Raw genomic sequence first — 12,698 nt, forward strand, 5'->3', positions numbered from 1 at the left:
GAACTAGGGTGCCCCCTAGTGCTTGCATGAAAGATGTTGATGAGCAAAACAAATAAAAGAAACCAGCTATTATTATGATCTATTGACTGCAGGTTTCCTGGGGCAGCTCAGAGGTAGATTCTGTGACTAGAGTATGAAAACTCAGTGGCGACCTTTCTAAAATTCAGAGACATTATTTGGATATATCTGCATATTAAATTATCAGATTTTACACTACTATAGGAAATTGTTTTCTGGTTTTCTCTGGCTGGGTAATTGATTTTATTCTTTTTTGTTTTGGTGGAGGGAAATGGATTTTAGAGATTGGTGCAGGGAAGGAAGGAAGGAAGGGGGATCAGTTTAGGGTAGATATCGGGGACAGATAGAGAGAATGAGAAGATCAGAGGTTAAGGAGGAAAGATTGGAAATAAGGAGAGGAAAAGGCGGGATGAGGGGGTGGATCCAGGGCGGGAAGGGAGAGGGAAGAGGTCAGGCATGGAGGAAGGATGGGGAATAGGGATCCAGGACCAGGGAAGGTACAGAAAAGGGGAGGGAGTCTTCCCTTTCTCACTCCCCCTTTCCTACTTGTTGGCAATCCCCTCCCTCACACATACCCAGGACTGATCCCCTCTGTGTCTCTCACATACCCAGAACTCATTTCCTCTCCCACATGCCCACCTCCTTACCTATCCTCTACATCGTCTCGCTCACCATCCCCCCTTCAATTCTCACTGTTTCCTCTCCCCAGCTGATTCCCTGCCTCCCCCCACCCAAGGAAAGCTAATTGGCCAGCTCCAGGAGGAGAATAGTGGCAGTGACTCTGGGATGAAAAGTACGGGATACTGGACTGCTGCACAGTTCAAACCACAGGTGGGGTCCCAGGCAGCAGAGGCGACTCCCTCTTGCACAAGTGGAAGGTTGGCCACCGTGGCGTCTCTCTGTCGTCTTCCTCCTGCGTCCCCGGAGCGGCTCGATGCTGCGATCCGCCATGATTCACAAGGGCCTAAGGGCGCGCGCGTGGCGCGGCCCCGACTTATGTACCAGCAATGGCGTGAACCTCAGGGGCGTCCCCCTGAGATGACGTCATCAGGTCTCAGAAATCGCTAACTAATCGAGTTAGCAAGGAGTTGAATAGGAGTTGGTTATGGACCAGTTTCGCTCTCGCCAAGCTACTCTGCCTCCTCGGACTTACCAGGGGTACCCACTCCTCAGGGCCTCGCTCTCTCTTTGTTTTCAGGTCACAGTCAGGAACTGGCACTCGCTCCTCGAGGGCCCATGTTCCCGGACTGGTTGCTGAATACTCTTTCTGCCTGGAAGTCATCGCTGCCTTCTACACCAGTGAGTTATCTTCTCTCTCTCAGAGCTCCTCGAGGGCCTAACCTATTCCAACACCTGGACTACTTCTATTTTTTTATTTTTTTATTTTTTTTATAGACCAACATTCATCTCAATTGAGATATCACACCGGTTTACATTCAGGTCCTGTAGGTATTTCTCTATCCCCAGAGGGCTTACAATCTAAGTTTTTGTACCTGAGGCAATGTAGGGTAAAGTGACTTGCCCAAGGTCACAAGGAGTGATAGCGGGACTTGAACCTTGGTCTCCTGGTTCATAGTCCAGTGCTCTAACCACTAGGCTATTCCTCCTCCCACACAATAGTAACACTCACACAATAGCCCTTCTAGAGACTATTGTGTGAGTGTTTCTATCAAGGCTCTGTTACTGAACTCTGCGAACCCTGCCTACTCTCTATATTCAGTTTCTCTACAGCTCAGTTATCCAGGATCGCTGTTCCAGTACCTGAGATACTACAGCCCTGCCGGGCACTTCCAGCTCACTACTGCCACCTCTGGTGGTTCTCTGAAACAGTTTAATAAAAGAACTAGTGTGTGCCTGTCTCCATACTCTGAGCCTGACCGGTGGTCCCTCTCGGGATCTTCCCCGGGGGCATGGTCATCTGCCACCAGCCCAAGGATCCACCCACAACTACCTCAAACACCAAAAGGTACCACTGCGCTTTTCCTACTGTTGGTCAAATCCATGCCCACTGGGGAGTGGTGATGGGACGGGGGGCGGAAAGGAATGCAAGGTGCATACCTGGCCAGTTGCTGCCCCTCCTCAGCTCCATCCCTGATCTGCAGTTCCCAGGAAGGGGCTGTGAATTTTGCAGCAAGGGCCAAAGTTTGCGGCCTTTGTCATGGCATTGTGGGAGATCAGGGACGCTGATTATAGTCAGGAAATATGGAAATAAATATAAGCAAATTAAAATATTACTGTCCTGGGCATGTGGAATAATCTCCCATAAGATCTAAAGGAAGAAAAGGAGATTTTGAAGTTTCAAAAGAAATTAAAAACATGGCTCATGTCAACTGCTTTTGTGAGTGATTAGAAGGATTTGTTTTGGGGATTTATGATCTGCTGAACCTCTGTTTTATTGTGTATATTGTTTTAATGCTGTGATCATGTTGTATATCACTTTGAGGGATATAATGAGTAAAGTAATTAACATTGTAAAAATAAAATAAAAATAAATATGCACACACACACATAAAAGTAGAAGGGCTTGGCCAAAATGACAGGAAGAAAAAAAAAGGCATTTAATTGCATCCAGTCACTCCTCAGACCTCCCCCTAGCTCCCTCTGAGACTGCTCCTTTTCTCAGCATACATTATTACATAATACGCACGCTCTTCAGAGCATGCATACTTTTACCTACATGGAGTGGCTCAGAAACCTGTTTTACACATTCCACATCTTCCAGGCACAAGCCTGCTGACCACTGGTGGCAGTAGCATAGCCAGAACTTATTGTTTGGGTGGGCACAAGGTTAACATGGGTGGGCTGTAGGATGCAGGTCTGAGACCTACTAGTTGTATTCGTATTGATAAATGATGCCCTACAATGGCTAAGTAGTTTGCATAGCCATTATGCATCATCCGTGAAACTTTTACCTCAATTATTTCAAGTACTTACCAGCATTAAAAATTCCTTATTTATCTGTATTAATCTATTTCATATTCATTGCAGTTTATAAATGCAGAAGTACATCATGTAAAAAGCAAAAAAAACCCCCAAACAGATCCAATCAATAAAGTAATAAAACAAAAATCATTGTATTCTTTTATGAAACCTCTTTACAGAAAGCCAAAAATCATCAAAACTACAATAAATTAGCATTAATCATCAGAACAGTTACAGAGCAGAGCTAGGACAATTCACATTACAACCAACATGAAAAAAAAATATTCAAATTCTCTGATGTCACCTCAGTAAAATATATCCCTCCATTGCTATTTTGTGAACTAACACAAACTCCTGCAAAGAAAGAGACATCTAGATCCTTGCCATACCATACAGTCACAGCACTGACTCTCGGGACTCAAATAACAGTAACTTTATGAAAAAGCAGCAATGCAAATATGACACCAGGCCCTAGAACATTAATACACCACCTACTGGAGTAACAGAACAAGCTGGACTGCTACAGAGAAACTACACGCTAGCAGAAATACTGCTAGTCACACACACAGGCACAGAGACTGACATTTACCTAATACAGTATAGCAATAACAGACTACAAATTAGAAACAAACACACAAACAAAACCGAAACAGAAAGCCTGAGAAACTACTTTCTGAAATACTGAAGAAAGAGCAAAACACAAAAATATAAGTTCCCTGTACGTACCAGGATCAGTCCAGGACACCTGGGTTGTGACTCCGCACCAGTAGATGGAGACAGATTAAAACTTGTGGGCGGAGCCATATATAAGCCCCTGTGCCAGTCACAGCCCCTCAGTCTTACTCTGTCTCCAGTAGATGGTGCAGGTCCAGTCACAGCCCTTCCTGACCTGATTCTGGTGTTTGTCAGGTTTGGTTTTTTGAATTAGTTTTTTGTTAGGTCTATTTGTTCTGGGCTAAATTGGGTTTCTTTTTAATTCTTTCCCGGTTGCCCTGCCTCCCAGGGGAGTTGAGAGGTCCTGAGGGGACTACCCTCCCCCGGTCGAGGCCGCTGCCAGGGTTGAGGACCCGGCTGAGCTAGTGGCAGCGTCAGGGGTGACACCAGGGAGCCTGGTTCACTCACCCCTGCAGGAAATAGGGCTTTCAGAACCTGGGACAGCGCTTTTTTCTGTATAAAAAAAAAAAAAAAAAAAAAAAGTTTTACTTTTATTTTTTTGCGGCTCTCTGTTCCTTGGCGTTGCCGTTCCGTTTCGGTCGGTGGGGGCGTCGCCTGAAGGGGGGAGGTCGCTGAATTGCGCCGTTTTGATTATTTTGAATTTTTTTCTTCTGAGGTGAATTTTCTGTTCGCGTCTCTGTTTTCCCGCGTTCGCCGGCATGCCTCGCGGTTCGCAGTGCAGGGCCTGCGGCTCGGCGCGCGCGCGTCTCTCCCGGGACAGCCTTTGTTCGGCTTGTGTCCCGGGTGATGAGGGCACCTCAGCAGCACCTCGGAGAGCTCGGTCCCGGGTCGCGCGATCGCCGCCGCGAGGTGGGGGCCCCTCTGTCACCCCTCAGGAGCTGTTCCCGCTTAGCGCGGGAGTGGCAGCCATTTTGGCCACGGGCCGGGAAATTTCCAGAGAGACAGTGGGGGCTTCGTCTCTACCTCCAGCGCTTTCCCCGCAGCGTGACAAAGCGAGAGAGGTCCCCTCGGAGGGGATTCGGTCCCCGGGGGACTCGAGTAGCGATACAGCAGGTTCCGGAGAATTTTCTGAGGACTTTGCGCTGTTACTGCGCAAAGTCCTCAGATATAAGCGCAGCAAGCGCATACGGGGGGATGTCTCGCGTACTGCTATCCGCAAGTCCCCGCCTCGGAAAAAGAAGGCCAGGAAGGGTGCGGAGATCGCCCAGAGTTCGTCCCGAGGGAAGCGGCTTCCCCGGGGGCTGCCGCAGGAATCGGATTCCGAGGATTCCCCCGGGACGGATACGGAGGCCTCCGAAGAGCCCCTGATGGGGGCCGGGACGGCAGCACCGGATGCAACGGCACAGCCTAGTGCAGGGAAAGGTGCACAGGCCTTAGACGGGGATGACCCCAAGGTGGTGCGGCTATTCCGCAGAGAGGAACTGTCACCTCTCATCCCAGCCATTCTCCAGGAGCTAGGGATTGAGGCTCCCCCAGTGGTGGTCCGCCAGGAGGCGAACATGGATCCCGTTTTGCTCGGCCTCACAGGGCCGGCGGTCGCCTTCCCTTTTCATTTCTCATCCACGGATATCCTCTTCAAGGAATGGGATACTCCGGAGCTGGGTTTGAAAGTCAGCAAAGCCATGGATAAGCTCTACCCTTTACCGGAGGAGGCGTTGGAACTCCTCAGACTCCCGAAGGTGGATACGGCGGTCTCCGCTGTCACGAAGAGGTCTACCATCCCGGTCACGGGAGCAACTGCCCTCCGGGATATTCAGGACCGAAAGTTGGAGGTTCAACTCAAAAAGATTTTTGAGGTTTCCGCCCTAGGAGTACGAGCTGCCATTTGCACGAACTTTGCTATGCGTGCTAGTCTGCGCTGGGCCCAAGTATTGCAGGCTAATGCGGATCTCTCTCCGGAGGAGGCTTCCCAAGCAGATAGGTTGGAAGCGGCTATTGCATATGGGGCTGATGCGCTCCATGATCTTTTACGCACTTCAGCTAGGTCCATGGTAGCAGCGGTGTCGGCACGCCGTCTTCTTTGGCTACGCAACTGGGCGGCGGATGGTTCGTCCAAGGCTCACCTCGGGGCGTTACCCTTTAAAGGGAAATTGCTGTTCGGAAAGGAGTTAGATGACTTAATGGTTTCTCTAGGTGAGAACCGAGCGTTTAAGCTGCCAGAGGATAGGGCCCCGGGCGCGCTCTTCTTTTTCCAGCAGAGCTCGTTTCCGGGGATCCCGAAAGTCCAGGCCACAAAGATCCACCGGGTCCTCTTATAGACCGTCCTCTTCTCGGAACACTCACTGGCAGCAGTCCTTTCGAGGCAAACGTTTTGGCAGGCAAGGAGGAGCCCCGTCGGGTGCGGGGTCCAAGCCTTCGCAATGAAGTTCGGCCGGCCCATCCCTCCTTGCGTCCTCAGCACGTTGTCCCAAACGTGGGGGCGCGTCTATCCTTGTTCCTCGAGGAATGGGCCAGCATTACGTCGGATCAGTGGGTCCTCAATGTGATAAGACACGGTTACGAGTTAGATTTTGCTCGCATCCCAGTGGACAAATTCCTGGTCTCGCCCTGCAAAGATCCCAAGAAGAAAGCGGCGGTGCTAGATACCATTCGAAGACTAGAAAGCTTGGGGGCCATCTCTCCGGTTCCGGCCGATCAGTACGGCAAGGGCCGTTATTCCATTTACTTCATAGTTCCCAAGAAAGACGGCACTTTCCGACCCATTCTGGATCTCAAAGGAGTCAACAGATGCCTTCGGGTCCCTCACTTCAAGATGGAGACCATTCGTTCGGTGATTGCGTCAGTGCGGCCAGGAGAATTCCTTGCGTCACTAGATCTCACAGAAGCATACCTTCATGTGGGCATCCAACCAGCGTTCCAGCGGTTCCTACGGTTTTGCATTCTGGGAAGACACTTCCAGTTCCGGGCTCTTCCGTTCGGCCTGGCGACAGCGCCTCGGACATTCACGAAAGTGATGGTGGTGGTGGCGGCGCACTTACGTCGGGAAGGCCTCCTGGTTCACCCTTACCTCGACGATTGGCTGATTCGGGCGAAGTCAGAGAGCTTGTGTCGGCAGGCGGTAGCCAAGGTGCTTCAATTCTTGCAGTCCCTGGGCTGGGTGGTCAACTACAACAAGAGTCATCTGGAACCCACTCAGTCCTTGGAGTATCTAGGAGCCGTCTTCGACACAAAACGGGGCAGAGTGATTCTCTCTCAGGAACGGATATGCAAATTACAGTCTCAGGTGCGACGGCTTTTGTCTCAGCACCGTCCGCGAGTCTGCGATTACCTGACGGTTCTCGGATCTATGGCCTCCACGCTGGCGTTAGTCCCTTGGGCATTCGCTCACCTACGGCCGCTGCAGTTTTCATTGCTTTCCCGCTGGAAACCGATTTCAGAGGAATTTTATCTTCCACTGCATCTCGACAGTCAGGCGCGCTCCAGCCTGAGCTGGTGGCTGGACTCCAAACATCTCTCCTGTGGAGTATCTCTTCTCCTTCCCAACTGGACAGTGGTGACCACAGATGCCAGTCTTTCCGGTTGGGGTGCAGTCTGCCAAGGGAAATCGGTTCAAGGTCTGTGGTCAGAAGATCAGACCCGGTGGTCTATCAACCGCCTAGAGTCCAGGGCGGTCCGTCTGGCATTGCAAGCTTTTCTACCCCTCGTACGAGGAAAGGCGATCCGAGTATTGTCGGACAACGCTACCACCGTGGCTTACATCAATCGCCAGGGCGGGACGAAAAGCCCTCAAGTAGCGGAGGAAGCGCGTTCCTTGATGGCCTGGGCAGAGCGGCATCTCAGCGATCTCGCTGCGTCTCACATAGCAGGAGTCGACAATGTCCAGGCGGACTTCCTCAGCCGGCACCACCTGGATCCGGGAGAGTGGGAGCTGGCGGAAGAAGCGTTTCTTCTCATTTGCAGGACTTGGGGAACGCCCCACATGGACCTGATGGCCACGTGGCACAACTCAAAAGCTCCGAGATTTTTCAGTCGTCGACGAGAAAGAGGAGCAGAAGGGGTCGACGCGTTAGCTCTTCCCTGGCCAGCGGAGGTGCTACTGTATGTGTTCCCACCGTGGCCCATGATCTGCAAAATCCTGCGGCGCATAGAATTGCACCCGTCCAACGTGATCATGGTGGCGCCGGAATGGCCGCGCCGTCCGTGGTTTGCGGATCTGATCCAATTGTCGGTGGCGCCGCCCCTTCGTCTACAGGGGTTTCCGGGGCTCCTTCGTCAGGGCCCCGTCTGTTTAGAGGATGCGGATCACTTCTGTCTCGCGGCATGGCTTTTGAGAGGAATCGTTTGAAGCGCAAAGGTTACTCAGATGCGGTAGTTGCCACATTGCTGAGATCCAGGAAGCAGTCTACATCTCTGGCCTATGTTAGAGTCTGGGTAGTTTTTGAAGAGTGGTGCGTAGAGCGGGGTCTGGATCCCACTTCCGCTACTATTCCTGATATTTTGGCTTTTCTCCAGGCTGGGCTGGCCAAAGGTTTAGCATGCAGTTCCCTACGGGTCCAAGTGTCGGCGCTTGGTTGTTTGCGTGGTAAAGTCAGGGGAGTCTCCCTGGCTCTCCACCCTGATATTTCCCGTTTTCTTAGGGGAGCGAAACACCTCCGTCCTCCTTTGCGGTTCCCTTGTCCATCTTGGAACCTCAACTGGGTGCTCTCGGCCTTATGCTCAGCTCCGTTTGAGCCTCTTAAGCGGTCTACGATCAAAGATCTCACGTTGAAGACTGTATTCCTGATAGCGATTGCGTCCGCTCGTCGAGTTTCCGAGTTGCAGGCTTTGTCCTGTAGGGAGCCCTTCTTGCGCATTTCCGATTCGGGGGTTTCCTTGCGGACCGTTCCATCTTTTCTGCCTAAGGTCGTATCGGCTTTTCATTTGAATCAATCAGTTGAACTTCCTTCTTTTGCGGTAGGGGAGTCTTCTGACCCGAAATCAAGGGACTTGAGAAAGCTAGATGTGCGGAGGTCTCTTCTTCGCTATCTAGAGGTCACAAATTCTTTTCGGTTGACGGATCATCTGTTTGTGTTGACATCGGGTCCAAAGAAAGGTTCTGCTGCGTCCCGCACGACGATCGCCCGTTGGCTCAAGGAGGCCATTGGTTCCGCGTACATTTTGCGCGGTAAATCACCGCCGGTGGGTCTTCGTGCTCATTCAACGAGGTCTCATGCTGCGTCTTGGGCGGAATTTTCTCAGGTATCGCCTCAAGAGATTTGTAGGGCGGCTACCTGGAAATCGTTGCATACATTCATTAAACATTACCGGTTGGATGTTCAGGCTGCTGATGCTGGGGGATTTGGAGAGAGGGTACTCCGAGCGGGACTCTCTGCTTCCCACCCTCGGTAACTTAGCTCTGGTACATCCCAGGTGTCCTGGACTGATCCTGGTACGTACAGGGAAAGGAAAATTAGTTTCTTACCTGATAATTTTCGTTCCTGTAGTACCAAGGATCAGTCCAGGATCCCGCCCGCAGTATTGCGCTATAGTAACGGAGAGTCCGCTCATTGTTGTTTTTTAATACGCTGACCCCTTGTTTTGTTCGCTCTCCCGGTTGGGGAGTCTGTTTTCCTGTAGGGGTGTTGTAGTTGTTTTTTGGTTTTCTTAGTGAATTTCTATAGTTAGCTATGTTGGCTTTTGGATTTTCTACTTTGACATTATGTATGACTGAGGGGCTGTGACTGGCACAGGGGCTTATATATGGCTCCGCCCACAAGTTTTAATCTGTCTCCATCTACTGGTGCGGAGTCACAACCCAGGTGTCCTGGACTGATCCTTGGTACTACAGGAACGAAAATTATCAGGTAAGAAACTAATTTTCCTAAATGCACATTGCCAAAGATGGCATATTCCAATTGTTAAAGTCTCAGCAGGATGCTGGGCTTGATGGACCCTTGGTCTGATCCAGTATGGCATGTTCTTATGTTCTTACGCATTCAAGCTCCTATTCTCAAATGGCTAGTCCACTGCCTGGGGGACATACAACCATAGTTGTAGCAGTTATCCATATCATGGTCGGAACCCAGCCACTTATAGCAAACCTCATGGGAATCCATGAGGTTTGCTATAAGTGGCTGGGTTCCGATCGGATCCTTCCGATCGGGCCTTCTCCACAGCTGGTCCAACTTTATGGAACGCCATTCCCCCGGATCTTAGAATGGAACCCAGCATCTCAACATTCAAGAAAAGACTCAAGATGTGGCTGTTCACGCAGGCCTTTCCTAACTCCAACATTACTTAACCTCCTCCAATCAACATTCTTCGCTAGTAATAGCATTAATAGCCAATCAACATTCTTCGCTAGTATTAGCATTAATAGCCACCTCTTATAATGTTATTATATATATATATATATATAATTATTTAATCTTCATTTTCCTTCTTACTCCTAGTTATTGATTCCCTGTTACATGTAACTGCTTTTCTGCACCATTGTTCAAATTGTAAAGTTTATTGCACCCCTGTTTCTTGTGAACCAGCATGATGGGACTACTGTCTTGAATGTTGGTATATAAAAAAAACTTAAATAAAAAAAAAATAAAAAAAAAAAAAAGATAGCAGCCAGCCACAAATGCAGGCCTTGAAGCTGCCGTTAGCAGCTTTCTTCCTAGGCCTTTCCCTGAATATTGCAAACTTGATGAAACTTCTGTTTTTATTCCTACTTTTTTCATTTTTTTTAAGTAGCAGTAGCACTTAAAAATGCTGTTGAGGGGCTGCCGAGACAGTGAGGTTTATTTAGAACTGCAACAAGGCAGACACACATCAAGAAACAGAGGATCATAAGAACATGCAGAAGCTTGGATAAAATCAGGCTGAGAGGCTCATGAGGTTGCACGAGCATAGGAACCATTATGCATGCTAAGACTTTTCTGAGGTTTGAAAAATGGGTACAGTTGGTGCTCTCAGATGACGCCACCCATGCATCATGGTTAATTTGGCCCTGCATGTTGACAGAGAACTGCAGTAATAATAGAAACTGATGAAGGGAAACCTAAATTCCCATTGTGGTCAGTTAGCCATTATGGTCTTGCACCCAGGAGCTGTGAATGCTGCCTCTGCAAACCTCACAGCTCCACTGGCTTGAACTGGCAATCAGACCTGGCTCCAAGGCTTTGTTTGAATTTATTGTTTGTTGATTTTATACATTCTGTAGTGTTATTTACAGAAACGAACCAAGAGAGACAGATAATGGTGACCGTGCAGGCTATAATTGTAATTAACAAAGCAAATAAAATATGGCAGCCCTTTGTGCTAGGACACTGGGCCTGCACAATTTGTTTACAGGTAAATTTCAAAGGAAAATGTAAATGTAACATATTAGTGATACAATTTTTAAAAACCCATTTAACATGGGTAAAACCTAAGGTGGGTATAAATGGGCCTTTGAAAATTGCTATGATGCTAGGCTACACTTACATTTTTCTTTGAAAATGACTCTGTCAGTCTGAAAGGTATGGCTAGGATTTCAACAAGTTAAAGTGAAATATTTTCTTTTCGTGAGTCTTACCTCTAAGCCTGTCTGAAGAAGTTTATTCAGCTCCGAATAAGCCTGTGGTAGGACGCCATCATAATCTGACCTGGAGCTAAATGCGTGCAACAAGTTGCAGGATTCCTGAACCAAGAACTTAGCTTTTGAATAGTCAACTGGCCCACCTGATGCGGAAGATAAAAGAACCAGTCAATATGGACAGGAAAAGAATACAAAAAATTAGTATTCAAAAATAATTTTCTTTTTTTTTTCATCTCCCTTTTACAAGACAAGGCAGCAGACTAACTCCAGAACAGAAAATTCTTAAACAGGACTGCTATATACCCTTAGAAAAGAGTCATTTTCTTCAGGGGTGGGGGCTTACAAGTGCTGTACACACCCTGATCCCTCTTAATCTTTCAATGAGCTGATAAGGAAGGACTAGTTCTCTGGCTCATACTGTGCTTCAAAGGATAATTATTCCTTAAGTTGTTTTTCCTTCTTACATGTTGACAGAGCTTTGTTTTTAATGCAAGAAACCTGCATACTACACTTCAGTCTTAGTTCAGGTTACAAGACTACCTTAGATACATAAAGTACAGCAGAATTCTAAAATGGTCACTATCAGAACACCTTAGAGGACCAGCCACAGCTTATCTGGCCCAGACCTCCTTATGTGCCAAGCCAGCAAGGGATTCTGGGCCAGGGAGGATCCCTGCAGCCCTGGATAAGAAAACAAGGCCAAGAAGGCCCCAGCGAGAAGGCAGGAAGAACTGCGTGTATTAGACTATTATGAGACTGCTGAGGTAAGCAGCCTCTGCGCTGTACTTTTGGGTTTGCTTGCAAATAAAGTCTTTTGTTCTGTGAGATTTGGCTTCACTTTTGGCCTCCTGGCTGTTTCCCAACCTATGGCTGCTCCCAAGTAATCACAACCATATTTAAAATTATCTGAAATAAGTATTTCAGATGAGCATGGCCTTTAAAGATAGTAGTAATGTAGTAATGATGGTTGTAATGTAAACCGAAGTGATAATTAATCTTGTTAACTGAACCTCGGTATATAAAAGTTATAAATAATAAATAATAATAGTAGTAATGATAGTGAAATGTACAGTTGATATTATGAAGCACTACATGCTTCTTGCAGGCAAAAATATCTTAACTACTTTTTTTTTTTTTTAATCAGTCTATCTGTTATATCTGCTTTCTGCATGCTAGCAGAGCACAGATCTCCAGCCAGGCTAAGCAAGGGCTAAAGACACACCAGTACATGCTAAGGAAGTTCTTATTTCCGTGGCAATACAGCCACACAAGTGGGTGAAGTTATCCGTCAGCGCCAAGTTGGAACATGCTCTCAGAGCTCAGAAAGACAAAAAGGTCTTCCCGAGCATGCGCAGGAGTTCCTGCACTGGCGCCACCATAGGCATCCTTCACTCTTTTTATCTGCTGTCTCAGCTGTTGCTGCAAATTGTTTTCTATTTTTATCAGCCTATTCTTTTATTGTCTGTCTTTTCTTCAGTATTTGATTTTTCTTTAATTTTCTTTAAAAAAAAAAAAAAAAAAAAGGGAATTTTTCTTTTTTTGCTTTCATTATATGGAGAAAAACCATCCAGAGTGGGTATGAAGCCTTTTAAAC

At 48.0% G+C, this 12,698-nt stretch overlaps 1 protein-coding gene across 2 annotated transcripts in view; it reads right to left on the reverse strand.

The window, feature by feature from the left end:
- The window catches only part of SWT1 (SWT1 RNA endoribonuclease homolog), a 230,570-nt gene that overhangs the window by 113,230 nt on the left and 104,642 nt on the right, over positions 1–12,698 (reverse strand). For both annotated transcript variants that reach the window (XR_003859030.1, XM_029618736.1), the window contains exon 12: positions 11,102–11,247. Coding sequence is in view for 1 of the 2 variants with exons in the window: in XM_029618736.1 (XP_029474596.1) it covers positions 11,102–11,247 (146 nt within the window). In the remaining variant the exon portion in view is untranslated. The remainder of the gene's footprint in view (positions 1–11,101; positions 11,248–12,698) is intronic.

Source organism: Rhinatrema bivittatum, chromosome 10, assembly GCF_901001135.1.
Source record: "Rhinatrema bivittatum chromosome 10, aRhiBiv1.1, whole genome shotgun sequence".
NCBI classification, from domain to species: Eukaryota; Metazoa; Chordata; class Amphibia; order Gymnophiona; family Rhinatrematidae; genus Rhinatrema; species Rhinatrema bivittatum.